Source organism: Lutra lutra, chromosome 5 (assembly GCF_902655055.1).
Source record: "Lutra lutra chromosome 5, mLutLut1.2, whole genome shotgun sequence".
Lineage (NCBI taxonomy): Eukaryota > Metazoa > Chordata > Mammalia > Carnivora > Mustelidae > Lutra > Lutra lutra.
Window position 1 is genome coordinate 51,321,110 of NC_062282.1, and position 18,734 is coordinate 51,339,843.

At 43.1% G+C, this 18,734-nt stretch overlaps 1 protein-coding gene across 5 annotated transcripts in view; it reads left to right on the forward strand.

Annotated features, from left to right (window-relative positions):
* TTC1 (tetratricopeptide repeat domain 1) overlaps positions 1 to 18,451 on the forward strand; it is a 43,758-nt gene extending 25,307 nt beyond the window's left edge. For all 5 annotated transcript variants that reach the window (XM_047729193.1, XM_047729192.1, XM_047729194.1 and 2 more), the window contains exons 5-8: positions 3,207 to 3,243; positions 6,363 to 6,511; positions 9,871 to 9,925; positions 17,820 to 18,451. In XM_047729193.1, the coding sequence (XP_047585149.1) occupies positions 3,207 to 3,243; positions 6,363 to 6,511; positions 9,871 to 9,925; positions 17,820 to 17,953 (375 nt within the window). In that variant the 3' untranslated portion in view covers positions 17,954 to 18,451. The remainder of the gene's footprint in view (positions 1 to 3,206; positions 3,244 to 6,362; positions 6,512 to 9,870; positions 9,926 to 17,819) is intronic.
* Positions 18,452 to 18,734: the final 283 nt, after the last annotated feature.

Genomic DNA, 18,734 nt, shown 5'->3' on the forward strand with positions numbered 1-18,734 from the left:
GGCAGACAGGCAGGCAGAGAAGAGGGGGGGAAGCAGGCTGCCTGCCGAGCAGAGAGCCCGATGCGGGGCTCTATCCCAGGACCCTGGGACCATGACCTCAGCCGAAGGCAGAGGCTCAACCCACTGAGCCACCCAGGCGCCCCATCTACCAAAGTCATTTTTGATGACCAGGTTTTTTTTTTTTTAAAGGGGTGGGATAGTGAATACTTGAATGACTGCACATCAGGAAAGGGTTTGTGTTTTGTTTTTTGGTTCTTTTTGTATGTTTTATTATTGGATTCAGTTTCTAAGGTGAAGTATTTTTAGAGTGATTCATATCAAATGGGAGAAGAAATAATTATCTAGAGTATACAAACAGACATTTGTGTTAGAAGAAATAATACAGGGGCGCTTGGGTGGCTCAGTTGGTTAAGCATCTGCCTTCGGCTCAAGTCATGAACCCAGGGACCTGAGTTCAATGCCCACTCAGTGGTGAGCCTGCTCTCCCTCTGCCATTCCCCCCTTCCACACTTGCTCTCTCTGTCAAATAAGTACAATCTTTTAAAAAATAAAATAAAATACTTGTTTTAAGTTTACATAGAACAATATTCATTAATATATTCTACCACTGATCGGAATTCACACTTAGCTGGAAAAAATCTTTTGCTTTTGCTTCTTAGAGATATCTTGTCACATTCTCAGACTGGAAACTCATTATGAAATGAGATCAGGGATGTCTTCGATTTCAGGAAAAGGCCATTTGGCTACTGAGATTTGGGAATCTTTGTTTCTATGGATGCTAAGTTATGGATACTGCTTGGATTGAGCTAGCATAATCGACTAGTTCTTAAGTTAGGAAAATGTGTATGGTCTTGCTGGTCTTTCACATCTGAGGAGAACTCAGAAGAAGTTGTTTTATGACTATTTCCTATATGAAAGGTTTGTTGGTGCATGTTTTGTTTTATTCTTTTAAATTGTGCTCTTAATATTTTAAGAAGATTCTATAATTAAAGACATGAATACTTCCAGGATTAATGCACTAAAGTGATTTAAGGAGCATATTCTGAGGTTTTCAAGAAGTGGTGGGTTAACTGCTTTAAGAAGAATTTCTGAAGGCACATTTGCAGGCTCAGCATCCCTGACTGAGTGACCCTGACCAAGCTTTACATTTCACATCTGGGAAGAAAAAGCAAACTGGAGTTAAGGTAGAGTTTCAGCTCCAAGCCAGGCTACACAAGAGCAGACAAAGCCCTAAAAGTGTAGGCCCAAAGTTTTGTGTACATTATGGTATGTGTATCTTATATAAGTTATGAAAGGGTAGCAAATAGGTTCTGATTTTTTTTATGCACGGCCCTTTGGAGACTACCACTCTTAGCAGCAAATAACGCCTGAGGGCGACTGTGACCGCAAAGGATTCTGTGGTAAAATACCATAATTACTTGATCTGCGGAAGCTGATTATTGATAAGCTGCACTGCAACTTAGTGGTCTCTTAAGGGCCCAGAGAATATCACCACAAGTATACACATAAGTTGTAAAGATTTAATCCTATTCTAAAGACTTTAAAATATGAAATTGTGTGTCTTAGATTTATAGAAATATGGTAAATTGAGAAAATCCTGACTTACCTGAAAGTTATACAGATTTCTTTACTATAGGATTTCATAGAGCTTGTAATATGTGAATTTTTAATGATGAACATTGGAAGAGATATACTATATTCAGTGCCTCGCAGATGACTCTGGAACCTTTTTTATTTGTTATGGGTAAAATAAAATTTATTTTATACAAATAAAAAACCTTTTTTATTTGTTATGACCTAAAATTCACCATTTTAACCATTTTAAACTGTACATTTCAGTACCATTACGTATGTTCACAGTATTCAGCCATTTACCACTGTCTAGTTCCAGAACTTTTCCATGGCCCCAGAAAGAGACCCTCTATCCATTAGATAGTCACTCCCCATCCTGGAATTTTGATTGAAGTCTGAAACTCAGTTTGATAGACATTGTTCTAAAGTATTGTGCAAAATATTTAGTATTTTCTACAGTAGCCATTATGGGAGTATTGAACATTTATTCCTTTTTTTTTTAAAGATGTATTTATTAGGGTGTGTGCACACATGTGAGAGGGGATGGGGCAGAGGGAAAGAGAATCTCAAGCAGATTTCCTGCTGAGCATGAAACCCAATGCAGGACTCAACCTCATGACCCTGAGATCATGACCTGAACCAAAGTCAAGAGTTGGATGCTCAACCCACTGAGCCCCGGGCTCCCCTATTGAACATTTATTTGAATTAACATTTCTGTAATATTGTAGAAAACTTCTAATTTGGGGAAAATAGACACTTTAGAGCTTGAGGGGCTAAATAGCAGGTCAATGTCAGAGCTGGAATTACAGTCTGGTTCTTTAGATGTCCATCGTTTTTCTCACCGTGCCTTGCTTCTAGATTCAGTGAGGTAAATTAGATATCTTATTTCGTGAAATGTTTTGTATTTTTGTTTCATCAGTGGATAAATTAAGATTTATAACCAAGACCTGCCTGAGTGGCTCAGTCAGTTAAGCATCCATCTCTTGATTTCAGCTCAGGTCATAATCTCAGAGTCCAGGGATGGAGCCTTGCCTTGGGCTCTGAGCTGAGCGTCAGAGTCTACTGGAGATTATCTTCCTCTCCCTCTCCCTCTGCTCCTGCCCCTACTTCTCTCTTTCTCTCTCAAATTAATAAATAAAATTAAAAAAAAAAAAAAAAAGATTTGTAACCGAGACTAATGACAAGCCACACTGTGTGTCTATAATGAACCATCTGTATGCTTTCTGGAAGATACCACCCTGGGTGTGATAATATAACAGCTTAGCCAAAGAGGAGAGTTATGAACAGTTACTCATATTCACTCATTTGCCCTGCTTATTGATCATAACTTTCTCTCAGTATCAGCATTCTAATGCGAAGTACCTTACAATATAATAGGTCAATTCCAACAGTCTTTAAAGATGTTAGGAAGAAACTACTTGAATAATTTGTTGCTAGGAGGCTTGCACATCAGAGCTGTCACCATATTTTGAATTTAAGCTTACTGTAAATAACATGCATGTTTCCATGTGATTTCTTTGAAGAGCATCGTGCATCTCCATGAGCAGTTATTAATGGTCAGCTTATGTCCTTGAGCCTTTGAGCCATTAAGATTGAACTAGGGTGTCACATATTAATGTTATATTTCCTTTTAGGACAAGAAAGAGATGGCCATCAGTGACTGCAACAAAGGTACAACTTTTTAGTCTTGTTACATGTTATATAAAAGAGCATTACCTTAGTTGGACAAAGAGTCAGGTGTGTGTAGTTGACCCTTAAACTGCATGGATCTACTTATACATGGCTTTTTTTTTTCCCCAATAAATACAGTAAAGAACCCGAAATGTATTTTCTCTTACGATTTTCTTAGTAACATTTTCTTTTCTCTAGTTTCCATTACTGTAAGAGTACAGTATGTAAAACATAGAACATACATAGTACATATTAATCAACTGTTTGTTGCTGGTAGGGCTTGAGGTCAACAGTAGGCTATATTAGTAATTAGTTTTGAAGTAGTCAAAAGGTATATGGATTTTTGGCTGTGCGACGGTTGGGGTCAGCGTCCCTAACCCTCACGTTGTCCAAGGGTCAACTGCGTATGTGTATACCCTCGCTCTGGGACCTTTAAAGAAGCTTTATAGTTAAGCCTTCTTAGAGGTGCTGTATAGTAGTCATCTTAGCATAAACACGCATGTGAATGGATAGTTCTATCAATGTATCCTGTATTAGTAAGTATGTGAAGAAAAATTCAAAGCTGCCTTGGCAACAGAAGCTTGTGGAACAGAGTTCACTTCCTGTAGTGTCTAAATTACTTTCTATGGGAATTGAAATTGAAGATCTTAGCTGCTACTAGGGCATCTGTATCTGTGTGTTCATAGAGAGGGGCAGCTGTGGTGAGGGGCAGCTTTTGTTAGGGAATTGGTACTCCCCTCACATGCAGTAATGCTTCCAGACCCACTTGCCATCATTTGAATTACCTTTTCAGGTTCCACACAGTGAACTAAGACTTTGCTCTCTGATACCTGAATTCTATTACGGTCTTTTCATCCCACTAACTTATAGAGATGCTCCCAGCCATAGGATCTCTTTGGTTTTTGGTTGGTTGGTTGGTTGGTTTGGGTTTTTATCCAGAGTTTTCCTGATAGCCCAGACCATTGTCTTTCCTTTCTGATCAGCTTGGTTTGGAGAACACACATAATCACCTTTCCTTATATCTTACTCTTGAGTTTCTAGGAAATTACTAGTTTTTAGAATTTTTTTTTCAGCCTTCCATCTTTTGGATAATACTTTCTCAGAGAATTGAAGAGTTAGTAGGTATTCTGTATGTTATCTAGTCCTACTTATGCTGGCATGAATTCCTATCTTTTTTTTTCTTTAATTAATCACCTTCACTGTTGGCTTTCTTTCTTTATACTTGGTATTTCTTGATATCTGAATGAAACTGCTAGTACCTTTGAATCTAGCAAAGTTCTTTTTACCTATTATACGTTGGCTGGAACTAATTCTGTTCCATGCAGACTTGACATCTCAAGATTCTTGGCTGTCTGGTAAGCATTGTAGATTTAAGGTATCCAGAACAGACTGGAACCTCCCCAGTCCACTCACCCACATACCCATAAACAACTTGCAGTTAGGCTTTTTTCATTCTTATAAATGGCATTACAACCCATTCACTTGCTTATTCTCTTTTTTTCATTCCACATAGTTAAATTAATTGCAAGTCCTGTGGGTTCTAATTCAAAGACATATACTTAATCTGGCTTTTTCTCTCCCTCTCCACAATGACCAGCTTAGCCAGCATTCTCTGTCATCTGGACTACTACAGTAGGCTGCCAGCTTTCTCACTGCTTTCATTCTTGTCCTCCACATTGCAGCCAGAGGGAGACGTCCTTTAAAACTGTAAATCAGATAATGTCTCTAATCTGCTTGAAACCATTCCAGTGGTTTCTCATCACACTTAGGAAAAAGTGTAAGTTCCTTTCCTGGCCAACAAGGCCTCTGTGATCTGATTTTTGCTTGCATCACTAACATGCCAAGGTTGTTACTGTTTTGGAGCCTTTACTCTTGTTGGTCCCTCTTCCTGGTATATTTCTCCTTTCAAATGGCTGGTCTCCTTCAGATGCTGCCTTTTCATAGACTTTCACCACTGTCTGAAGTTACCTTATTTCCCCTTTCACTTGCATTTACTACCTTGTTTCATTTTTCTCTGTAGCACTGTGACTGTCTGAAATTATATACCTATATGCTGTCTCCTCTTGCCTACTAGAGTAGCTTAAAGCTTTGTGTGAAGGAGAACTTTGTCTTGTTTACCACTATACTCCAGAGATACACTACATGAGATACAGATATTAGGTACTAAAGAAATCGTTACTGAAAACATGTATGAATAAAAATTGAGTATATTACTTGAAGGAAAAAAGTTATGGAGCCATGACCTTGCTTTCTAACAGAAAAAGAACTCAAAAGAGTAGGAGAAATGCAGTATAGTTGATCCAAAACGTGGGCATAGGATTTTTAGAAGGGCAGGCATTGCTGGATAAAGGAAAGGATATTAAGCATCAGTGACCTAAAGGTGTTGGAACAGAAGTCTGAAGGAACAATGAGGGTTTAGCCAAAAATATAACCTTGGTAGTCAAGGCATAACCTTGGTTGCTGAGGCCTAGAAAAGAAAGAATGATAGCAAAAAAAAAAATAAATTAAAAAAAAAAAAAAAAGAATGATAGCAGAGTCTGCCAGCAAACTCTTTTCCTTCCATTCTTTAATTTGTACTTTAAAATTCTCTCTCACTTTTGCACTGTGCACGTGGGTTCTGTGTTCTCGCCTATTCTGAACTAGACAGAGGGCAGGTATGTGAAAACAGGACTTCAGGTGTAGACCTGGGTTTCATAAACTACAACCAGCAAGCCGAATCCAGCCTGCCACCTGCTTGTGGACAGCCCCCGAGCTGAAAATGGTTTTACATTTTTAAATGGTTGGAAATCGAAATATTTCGTGACATAGGAGAATTACATGAAATTCAAAGTTCAGTTTCCATAAGCAAAGGTTTCTTGTAGCACAGCCATCTTTATTTACTTCTATATGGTCTGTGGTAGCAGGGTTGAGTAGTTGTGACAGAGATGGTCTGTCCTGCAAAATGGAAATTATGTATTGTCTTGCCCTTTACAGAGAAAGTGTGCCAGTGCCAGGTGTGGCCTTTGACAAATGACTTTTCCTTTTAGACCCTTGGAGGATGGTTAATAAAGAAACACAATATCGCTGGGCACATACGCCCTTTTTCTTCATGGTAACAATGATTTCTTCTCTTTTTACAGCAATTCAGTTAAACCCCGGCTATATCAGGGCAATATTGAGGAGAGCGGAGTTGTACGAGAAAACGGACAAGCTAGATGAAGCCCTGGAGGACTATAAATCCATATTAGAAAAAGATCCATCCATACATCAAGCAAGAGAAGCTTGCATGGTAAACCTGATTTTTAAAAAATATTTTTTGTTCTGTTCCCTGTGTTGCTACTCATTGAATCTTAAATAATCCTCTGGGACCAAACTACTTTCCCTTTATATATTTTTAAGGGCGTACCAAATATATGGGAGACCTAACTTTGAAGTGGTGGTCACAGACCCTCTGTGACCATGTACCATTTAATCTCCATTCTTTAAGTGTTAACTGTGTAAACCTTTAATCCATAGGCTTAACAAGAGCTCAGTTTCATTGTTGGGCTACAGAAATCTTGTACAATTTTAGTCCAAAATGAGTCTGAATATTAGAGGTAATAAACTTCTGGTTCTCTGCCCATCCTTTTCAGTCACTAAGTTTCTATTTACTATCATATGGCCAGCATACTTCCAATTAAATTTGTTCCAGATTAGCCTTCTTATCTTTATTAAAATTACTTACTCTTGTCCATGACACTAGAGATCCTCTTGGTTCTAATAAATATCATAATATTTTTATGTCACTTGTGAATTAGCTAAATGTTACTGATTTTCTCCCCTTCAAAATAACTGCAGGGGTGCTTGGATGGTGCAGTCGGCTGAGGGTCCGACTCTTAGTGTCAGCTGGGATCATTAACTCAGGGTCTTGAGATGTGGCCCCACGCTGGGCTCCACAGGGAGTCTGCTTAAGATTCTTTCGCCCTCTGTCTCTGCCCCTCCCACTCGTACTCTCTCTCTCTCAAATACATAAAGTCTTTAAAAAAAAAATTTTTTTTTTAACTCTCCAGATCTGTGCCTCTAGTTTAGCAGTGCTCTTAATCTCTAACATGCACAGCAACATATATTCTAAAAGACATGCTACAGAATCGGATGTATAAGCATTATTGCCCCCCAAATAGCGGGTATTCAAATAAGTTTGGGAAACACGGGCTTCATGAAACAGGTTTCTTCACTGCCAGACTTTTCAGAGAGCCATTAGGATGGAGAGGTCCATCATAAACGCCTGTGCACAGCAGAGATCACAGGCCTCCAGCAGGGAGGAAAGGAAGCCACAAACCTGTTTTATTTAAGCCAGACTTTTGTTATGTGTGGGGGTTTTTTGTGATTTTTTTTTTTAAGATTTTATTCATTCATTTGACAGAGATCACATGTAGGCAGAGAGGCAGGCAGAGACGGGGGGGGGGGGGGGGGGGGGGAGCAAGCTCCCTGCTGAGCAGAGAGCCCGATGCAGGGCTCGATCCCAGGACACTGGGATCATGACCTGAGTCGAAGGCAGAGGCTATTTTTTTATTTTTTTAAATCCTCTTCCGTCCTTTACCTCTTCATCACTGCCTCCCTGATTAAATCCTGTTGACCCCCAGATCTTAGTGGAGATGTCTTGTCCTCAGGGAGACATTTCTGATGCCTCCCTGTTCCCTGGGCTTGGGTGACCTCGTTCTAAACCTTCAAGGGGCCCTATAATTTTTCTTTAAATCGCTTATTCATTGGTGTACCTTATTCACATTTATTTATGTGATTATTTGTTAATACCTGAGGATTTTGTTCCCTATTATATCCCTAGCACCACGTGTGGATTATAACAATTCACTACAGATTGAGGAATGATGAATGAGCCCTCCAAGCCCCACGTAGTCTGACCCCTGCTTGCTTTCTGACCTCACTTCTACCACTTTACTCGCTCTCACTCTCTTAGAGCCCCCACTGACCTCCTTGCTTTTCCCCAAACCTGGGAGGCATGCTCCTGTGTCCAAGCCTGTCTCAGTCTGCTTGGTCTGTCATAACAAAATAGCACGGACTACATGGCTTAAAGAACAGAAAGGAATTGTCTCAGTTCCAGAGGCTGGAAGGCATGATCAAGGTTCTAGCAGGGTTTGCTGTTTGGTGATGCTTCTCTTCCTGGCTTATAGATGGTAGCTGGGTCCTCACATGGTCTTTCCTTTGAGCACAGGGAGGATGAGGAGGGGAGGAGGAGCAGGAACTGAAGGCAGAGGCTTAATCCACTGAGCCACCCAGGCACCCCTGTTGTTTTTTTGTTTTTTTTTAATTGAAACCAACATTTAAAAATGGGAAGATTTTACTAGATAAAAATCTAAGACCCCTCTTAAAAATTGTGAGATGTGGACATCCTGGGTCCTTCTTGAACTGCTGTATATTGGCATTCAGCTGGAACTCTTCACTTCGTCACTGACCACATCACTCTCTATTGCCTGCCCGAACGTGGATTCCTTTCCTTATTTACATTTCCTGTCTGGCTGCTGAGAGTGTTTGAGCCCCTGCCACGCAGGATTTCCCACTCATTTCAGACCTGAGGAATGTTGACTGATCTCCCTGCATTAATGTCCTAAGTGGTTTGGGTTTTGTTTTGCTTTGTTTTTACATTTGAGATGAATTCCTTCACTAATAACTGATCTTTTATTTATTGAGAAGTGGAATAATGGTAGACAAACTGATTTGGATCATTAAGACATAAGCAGTTTGAAACCAGCTTTAATCCTTTACCTGACTTTTAATATCTCTAAATAGTGGTAGGATTGACTTTAATTTGAATGAGGAAAAGGAATGGTTCTTAAAATCTTAGCCAAACTCTTGGTAGCCTTTATTCTTGTCACATTGGTTTTAAACCTTCTGTAAGAGGGAGCCTTTTATATTGGTTGTTATATGCATAAAGAATTTATCTGATTTTGAATCATTATAACTGGGTTGTTAAAACTAAAATTGCAGAGTACTTACAGCCAATTACAGAGCTAAAAGCAGCTATATAAGACTCTAATTTCGATCATTGGTTTTCAAGTGGGATGATTTGGTTTCCGGGGACGTTGGCAGTGACTGGAATGGTACTCTGGGCATCTAGTGGCCAGGGATGCTGTAAACCTCGTACTGCACAAGACTGCCCTCACAACAAAGAATGACCTAGTCCAGAATGTCAGTAGTGTCAAGACTGAAAAATCCTAGGTAGCTGATTCATTTAGAGATATCATATTGATCTGACCACCTCTTAACAAATTAGATTATACTAAGAAAGGACTTCCAGTTAAAGAATACAAGTCAGCCAAAAATTTAAAATATGTAACCCATAGTCCCACCACCTAAATACACCACTGTAAACATCTGGAATGTATTCTTTCAGAAATTTTTTTGTCTGTATATTTACCAGATTTTTATTGAGGTCCTCCCTGGGCCAGTGTGCCAAGAACTGGGAATATAACAGTGAACCAAACAAAACTCCTGTGTTTGTGTAGCTCACCCACAAATACTTTTTTTTTTCTGTATTTAATAGGATCTTATATATGTACATTATCTGATCTCTCACATTAAGCTTGTTTATCAAATTCAAAATAAAGCCAAAAGATTTTTCATCAATCCTTGTTTCTCCTCTTTTCCCCTCAGAGATTACCTAAACAGATTGAAGAACGTAATGAAAGGCTAAAGGCAGAGATGTTAGGTAAGTTTGCTTCCCTTACTTTCCCGTGATCCTAGTAGCTAGGAGGCGGGGTGAGGGACAGCAGGATTTGGTATTCGCCGGAGGAGAACACAACAGTTAGAAATAGCTTTGGGGTCCATCATTTGTTGTGTGAGCCTTACCATGGTGCTAGCGAGGTCTGAGCTGTCTTTGACTCCAGAAGGGTTAGAGTGGCTTAAAGAAGATGTCAGCTTTTGAAAAACGAAACTTCTATTTTGTTTTTCTTGAGAAATTTTCCTACGTTCAGGGATACAAACGTGATTCAACCTGGGATCCCACTAACCTCTATTTCAGATCATGAGTTTCATGAAAACAGTTGGGTTTCTTCATTGAGTAAACAACTTAAGTTCTTAATTTCATTAGAATACAGAAACTGCAAGTCAAAATCCTGTCAGAACCGAGGGAATGTTTGTTTTGAAAATGGCATTGAGAGTTCCTTTAGTGTTTGGAGAGGGCAGCAATTAGGAGTAAATAGTGAGGGGACGGAAGACTGTGAGTGGCGTGCAGGGCATGTGGACTCATGGGTTAGTTCTTGTATCTGACAAAGCATTTTCTAGTTGGAATCAGAGAAGCCCTTCCATGAATATTCTGCTTGACCAAGGGGAGGAAAAGTTCTTGGACAGAGACCTACCCAACATACTCTGCTCCTACCCTGTCTGAGATACCCCTGCTCAAGGTCTGTTTTGTGTTCTTCCTTATGAGTATTTTCTAAAATTACCATGTGAATTGAATTTAATATATTGCAATCACATGGGCCTAAAGGAAAAATCTTAAATTGAGGTTGGCTACTTATGGCCTTTAGGCGTTATATCCAGAGAAAGAGAACATATATTCCAAAGGATCACTCTGCTAACAGAGCTGATTAAGAAGCCGTTAAACGTAGACAGTCCACAACCCTCTGGCCCCTGCTGAGAACTGTTTTTAGAGTTGGGGAGACTTCTGGAGCCCACCCCAGTTTTTCCAAAAGATACTCCCTAATTACATATTTAAATTTGACACCATGTTGGAGCAGAAAAATTATTTTGAAGGTGCTCTTTCTCAAAGAAGAGGGAAAAGAGCATTTTCCAACTATTCTAACAATGACTCTTTGTTTTAGAAAAAAGATAGTATGTGTACTTAGCTGTGTTTCATGCTGAGAGAGATGATGTCGGGGTGGCCGTGGTGGACTTGGAGAAGACCTATAGGCATTGTTTTCTGGGTCCATTTTTTTGAGCCAGTATGAAACCCTAAAGGGATGGAATAAACTGAATCTTGCAGCCGTTGTCAATTCCAGATGGAATCAAAACTTCATTTTTCCTTGCCTGGCTGGCTCAGTCACTCTAAATTCTCATGAGCTGAAGTTTCTGTCTCCTCAGCTTTGGGTTTTACTTATATTGTCCTCTTCGTTTGAAATATTCAAGCTGAATCCATTCTCAGTTGCTTCTATAAGGAATTCTCTCATCAGACTTAAGCAGTTTAAGTTGTGTGGTAAATATGATGTCAGTTTGTTGTTACACAGAAATAGTGTGAATGGCTGAACTCCTTCATCTCCTTCCTAAGTATAATGATCATGAATAAGATATTGCTTCTAGGCGTTCCCCACCATCGGAGAGCCTGAAAGGGAGAAACCGCTCTCTGAATGGAACCTCAGCCCCACAAAAGCTTCCTGAAGTTCTCCCCTCCCTGTTACAGAGGACATAACTGTGCTTTATGCGCTGTGAGATCCTTGGAGGCTACTCGCTCTGCAAGATAATGCCATCCCTTAGACATTCCGAGCAAGCTTTGCAGTGGACTGCACGATTTTTAGTGCTGGTTTCTCTGGAAACGCTGGCTTCTGCTGAAAAATTGGCAGTTAAAGATTTGAAAAACTGTTCAACACTGCTTGTTATTGGCATTTACAAAGTTAGGTAATTATTTAGCAAGGTGAGCTTTTATTTAGGTTTGTTCAATAATCTTTGACTTGCTTTTTCAAGTCAAGTAACTTGACTTCTTTAGAAGAGCCATGTAGTTGCCTCCATGAGGAAAAAAAAATCCCAATTGGAATAATGAAGGGGGTAAAACATACTTAAACATATCACTCCTCTCTTTCTAGCCTATCATTTAGAAATATCATTAGGACAGGCATGGAGACCCAGAGTGGCCGTCAGTTCTAGTGCTACAGCCCTTTGTAGTCACAGGGAACAGCTTCAGATTTGAGGAAAGCGGTCAGCAGCTGTTACGTTTCCTTTTGTCCTTTTCTCTTGGAAGATTACCCTTGTGGCTATGATAAGGTAGGAAATGTAAGGTTTAAAAGGACTTAGGGTATGATCAGTGGTGCTGGACAGAGCACCCCGGGAGGCTCAAACCTTTTTTAAGGGACTGGTAGTACTAGTTAGTAATCAATGCCCTATTTATTTGGCTTTGCTCAAATCTAGTGATTTTCACTTTTTTTTTTTTAAATAGAACTTCTTTTTATTTTTTAAGATTTCATTTATTTATTGGAGAGAGAGACAGAAATAGCGAGAGAGAGCAGGAGCAGGAAGGAAGGACGGGGAAGCAGGCTCCCCGCTGAGGAGGGAGTCTGACGTGGGACTTGATCCCAGGACCCTCAGACCACAACCCGAGCTGAAGGCAGACGCTTAACCGACTGAGCCACACAAGCGCCCTACAGAACTTTTTAAAAAAAAATCTTACGTGATTACACCAAATTAGAACAGCTAGTAAAATAAAAGCAAGGAGGGGCGCCTGGGTGGCTCAGTGGGTTAAGCCGCTGCCTTCGGCTCGGGTCATGATCTCAGAGTCCTGGGATCGAGCCCCACATCGGGCTCTCTGCTCAGCAGGGAGCCTGCTTCCTCCTCTCTCTCTGCCTGCCTCTCTGCCTGCTTGTGACCTCTCTGTCAAATAAATAAATAAAATCTTTTAAAAAAATAAATAAATAAATAAATAAAAGCAAGGAAAAAAAACTTATATATGAAACTACAAAGTAGAAAACAAAGAGTGGTATTTTATTTGTATCAGTTCAAATGTATAGCATTTATTATAATCAGAATAACCAGGCAAGTTTGAGGAACATAAGAATTTGAAATGGGATTTGATGGTAGGCACAGCCTCCTGAGTATCTATATCTAATTTATTTCTGAGTTTGACTTCACAGCCTTTTGTCCACCTAGGTAAATGGTAAAAACAGTTTCAAAGGTAGAACTGATGAGACCTTTTCAGAAACCCTGAAGCTCCTCAGCTCAGCTGGTGGACACTGAGGGCCGAGGCTCAGTGTCTGCTCCGCACGCAGGAGCACCTCTAGAAGCCTGGCTGCTTAACCTTATAGGGGAGACAGACCAGTGCCTTCCTGGGGCTCAGCTCCGTGCACACGGGGTGACGAGCCGAGCCTCATCCTGGCAGCAAGATGAGGGCGAGAGCTGTGTACTTGGGAGGCCACATGATGATGCGGACATAGATAGATCTCTGGCTAAGCCTCAGGTGCAAACAGAAAAGAATGGGAGGAAGACTTTTGTCGTCATCATTTGTAAACTGTTTTGTCCTATATCCTGGCCTGGCCATGATATCTCAAACAAGTAGAATTGCTAAACATCTGTACATGTATGTTTGTAGTTCTTTCTTGATCTCCTGTCATCTCCTTGTACTGAACTGCGAGGTGGAAGATACGGTTGTTTGCTTTCTCCGAAAAGTAACGTGGGTTATTTTCACATCCTGTAAGAGGGACACTCCGCGCAGGCAGCCTGTCCCGCCAGTCACTAGAGACAGGTGTCCACAGTTAGTTTTCAGTACCAGGCTTTTGATCTTGATTCCACTGGCCAGATACAAAAGCAAGTTATTTGGGAGGGGCTGGTTCCCAGAATGCATTGTTCAGACCAGCTTCCCATGCGAACTCGTTCAAAATGCACATTGTTCAGATTCCATCCCCGTCCTGCTGAATCGGAGATGGCGGGGGTGTGGGAGGGAGCGTAGCACTCAGAGTTCTGATAACCCCTCTCGGTGTTTCTGGGCCTCGCTGGAGTTTATCCAGCACTGTGTGGGCATGTGACTGCTGTGTGGGGACAGAGTCCAGGCAGCCCAGGAGAGGACCTCAAAGGGAGTGATGGAGGTGCTTTGCGGGGATGCGGCCAGGAGTGGTCAGCCTCTCTGCTCTGAGCGGTTCCTCCTGAGAGCAGAAGCAGTGTGTCATGAATTTTGCCTTCCCCTCTTGTGCTGTAGCTGCAGCAGAGGAAAAAGAAAAAGCAGATATTTCACAATGCACTAGACTTGAGATCGCAGACAGCTCTCTGTGGCCAGCCATTCCTTTCCACGTTCCATTTCTGGTGTTTATTAGGACAAGCTGTCACTGGAGAAATGAGTCAGCTCACCGTGGGTTGTCACCATTTACCAAGTGGGTAGGGGTATAGGGTTCTAGTACCACTCCCTTACCCAAGGTCACAGGAGAGTCTTGACATTGTCACTGACTCTTAAAATTGCCGAAGCCATACATTCCCTCAGGGAGTATCAGTGTGTATATTTTCACGGCTTTCTGCCTCATTTCCTTGTTGTCACTCCTTCAGCTCCCCTCAGGAGAGCCATTCCCGCTTCTTTGACAGCTCTGTCAGGCTTACTTCAGCCTCTACTTGCACCCGAGAGCTCATCTAGGCATTTGATTTGGCTGTGATTTTTATCTTCCATATTCTGTGCTGTCTCTTGATAAGCTTTTTACTTAGAGGAAACCAAGAGACAGCTTTTGTGGCTTAGGGCCTGCCTCATAAGAGGAAATGCAGTGTCAGGATTCAGCTGTATCCCATTGGGCCCAAACAGCAGGGATCTTGAGGTGAAACAGATGGCATGCCTGGCTCCCCTTGGAGTAAGTGGACCACTCCACAGTGAGTATCTCCAAAGAGAAGTTACACATGATGTGTCCATTGGGTTATTGTGATGCAGTGATGCTTAGAGGCTTAGAAACTAATATTGATCAGATCTGGATCTCTTGTCCTAAACATTCTTGTCTAAACACAAGCAGTTCTGGACTCTTCTCTTTGCCTGCAATCTAGGCTAACAAGAGGAGATCCTGAGTCAGGGACATGTTGACACGTTCTGGCTGAGTGATGGTGCCAGATCTGCTGCAAGTAGAAATAAAGAAACCCGACTGAGTACTGCCCAGATAGGGAAGGTGTCGAATGTGGCAGCCAGCGCAAAGGGCGGCAGAGAGGCTAACTTGGCAGATGATCCTGTCTTAGGGACTAGGAGGCCGCACTAGTCTCAGGCGTCCAGCCTGACTCTAAACAGCATCAGGGAAACTCAGTGTGACTGTGTATCTGTTTATGAGCAGGACTTGTTCAGTGAATAAATGCCTTCTTTCCTGTGATGCTGTACTAACTTTCTGTGAGAACCGCCCCCAGGGTCTCCTCTCCTGATTCATTCATCCCTTTGCCACAGTGTTACTAACTGAGAGCTCAATTCTCAAACCATCAGCGGCCTTCCCTGTGGCCTGGCTCATAGGATCCCGCCAGGACGTGCCCTTCCACCTGCCTTTGAGCCCACTGGACACGCTCCTCGCCCTTGCCTGCCCTTCTGTATGCATTTATTCAAACCATGTTTGCCTGCACTGTCCGTTCCCTCCGTCTCAAGTGGCTACAGTCCTGTCTGCCCTTGGGTGGTGACTCAGATGCGCACTCTTAGACGGGAATCTGCCGCATCTCCCCACCTCCCTGCCCCTGGGAAGGAGTCCTCTTACTCCTCTCCTGGCACACTGTATCTCCGCTTACCTCTGAACCTTCGGCTTCCACGTGCATGGCTGTCTTCCCCTTTGCAGCTCATCTGCTTGTGGTGCCTCCACACACAGCAAGATGCCCCACATGTGAACTTGGGACTGTGGGTCAAATTCAGATCTGGTAATCTGTGGTCTTCTGATGCGGAAACTTTCCCACTGTGTGTCTCTAGTAGGTGTCTCAGGCACTTGGCCTCCCTTGTGTTCTTGAGCAAGCCTGTGCTCTTGTCACAAGATAATAGAGTAAAACTGTTGCGGAATGTGAAAAAGGCTGAGAAGGAAGGAAAACGACTAATAGCCCCATGTGTAGGTTGGGCCCACAGAGAAGCAGAACCATGATTGGAATAGAAGGATGAGAGACTGATTGGGGATGTCCCTACAGTGGGGATGGGCGGAGAACTGTCAGGTGCCTGCAGAGGAGAGAGGAAGCCCGTAGGAAAAGTCTCACGCAGCAGTGCAGTGCTAAGAAAGTTCCAGCAGAGACAGGAGCCACGGTTGCCTGTCAGAGTTCCTGGTCTGCCCCTACCATGCTCGGTCGTGGACGGGGACACGCCGCCTACAGTGGGAGAAGCATGTTTTCCTGAGTGCCTCTCCACAGAATCAGTTCAGCTCAAAGGGCCAGGCTCGTGGTGGCGGGCAGGGTCTGCAGCCAGTCAGGCAAAGGGAAAACCTGCTGAAGGCCCTCAGTGTCCCTCTCCGTCTGCAGCTTGAATGCCTGGCCCCTTGTCATCTGTGACACGCGGTGGTACGCCAGCGCCCGGTAACTCCTGGTCGGTACCTCTGAGCACTGATGCGTGTGATCTCTCCTGAGACGCCTTCCTCTCAGCCCCTGCACGGGCCTCTGAGCTCTCCTGCCCGGGGCACACCCACCCTTGCATCTGTGTCTCCTGGCCAGACTGAGAGCCTCCCAAAAGCCAAGAACCAGCTTTACTCTGTAGCTCCCGTCACGCCACGGGGTAGATACTCTACAGTGGCTGCTCCGTGGTCACCACGCCGTGAAATGGCCTTGCCAGTCCTAGCGGTTCAGGTGTGGGGGTAGGGGGGCGCTATTGCTCCCAGGCAGCGTGATGTGAAGATGTCTTGAGATTCAGTCTCACTTCACTCACTCCGAAGAGCCAAGGCTTGCGCCAGTGGTGACATTTCATTCGGCTTCCCTTCCCCATCCTCCTTCCTCAACCCCAGGACAGACTGCCAGCGCTCTGGGTCACTCCCACTTGCCCGAGGACGCCCCCTCCTTTTTGTGCTTGCTGTGGCCCCTACCTGTGCATCCGTCCACTCGAGACCGTGCCCCGGCCGGCACCTGTGTGCAGGGATGGGCTATGCCGGCGAGTCTCGGTAAACAGGCACGCCCGGCACATGTGTTCAGGTTAGGGTTGGGAAGCCTGCCTGCAGAATGGTCAGCCTGGGTTCTGGGAGCTTCCTCAGAATATGGAGAGCTTCTGGGGGCTAAATCTTAGACTGAGACCAAAAATTCTTTCCGTGAATTATTAGAAAAGGCCTTGACATTTAAAGGCCATGTGTCTGTAAGTTCTTTACCTGGGCTTCACTTCAAGGTGGAGGCCTCAGAGGGATAAAGTTGATACATGTGGGAGGGCAGGAAAGAACCTATAGCTCCGATGATTAGGATTTCTTTCCCTTTGACCCCCATTCTCCTCTCCATTGGAAACAGACCTGCAAGAAAAATTAGAACAGTTTAGACAGGGTCAAAACTGTATATTATTCTATCCCAGTCAACATTTTACAAAACACTCTTAGTTTCAAATATTGCCCCATAGGTCCCTATAAATCTCTCAAAAGTCCTGAAAACTCCAGCTTGAGGCATACAAACTCCGTGGCAGTCAGTTTGGCCATCATTCATCCCAGGGTTTGTGTCCTTGGTTCTCTAGCCAGTCTGGACAGAAAGCTGTGCTTTCCCAGAGGGAGCCAGCAGGGCTCCCTCACAACCATCTCTGAAATCACAGGCATGGCTGCGGGGGCGGGGAGGGGGGTACTGAAGTGATGACATTGCCAAGGGGACTAAAAGTTTCATAGTTTTAAAAGCAGCAGTTGCTTTAACTGCAGAGAGATGCTTTTTATATTTCATAATCAGATAATAAGGCAGGATCAGTTGGGGTCTTCTGTTTCTGTTTATTTTCCATATCTATCTGAATTTTCCCTTTTACATTGCAGGTAAACTAAAAGATCTTGGGAACTTGGTTCTTCGACCTTTTGGACTCTCCACAGAAAATTTCCAGATCAAACAGGATTCCTCTACTGGTTCCTACTCCATCAATTTTGTTCAAAATCCAAATAATAATAGATAACAAAGTTAACAGTAGCTTGTAAAGCTGGCTTAGAGATTGTGTGCTGCTTACTATTTAGCAAGGGGGAAGGCCCTGCCAGTATTTAACTTTTAAAAGCATTTTATCTCAAAAATAGGCTATCTCCTAGGGCCCAGTGCTCCCTTTTCCCTCTTGTTTTATAATCAGGGAGAAATGCACTTCTGATGTCATAAGCCTAATTTGATTCCCATTTTAAGGTGGTGTCTGTGCAGCTGTTGCCCTTGCTCTGGCTGTCCTTGGCTTTGTCTGGGACGAAGCCTGCTTGTCAAAGCTGACTTCCCTGAGCTATAACACGCGAGCCCAGCCAGAGTATCTCCTGTCCCAAGCAGACTTGCCGGTTGGAGACTACCCAGACGTTATTCCTGGGGTTTCTGCCTGCTGTCCCGTCTCCCTGATTACTCACACTGCCCAGGCTGCCGGGCATGGGCTCCGGCGGCTCCTGGTTTCCTCTGTGGTAAATAAACGCTTTCTGTGACAGTCTGAGCTGGCTTGTGAATTTTGTCCCCATAACGACAGCTAAAGCAGAAGTCTTCTCTGGCTTCAAGAGCAGTGTTGCTGAGTGTTACTGGAGTCCACAAATCTGCCCAAAGTCTTGGTTCCCACCTCGAAGATGGTCTTGAAGAAGTGACCATTCTATCGCATACTAGAATGCAAAAGAAACTCCATCTCACAGACTGTCTTGGGCCTCTTCAGCTTTGTGCAGATCATTATGAAGTGAGTGTCTTTGCCCAAGAATCAGTCTTAACAGTGTCAACCTAAAATA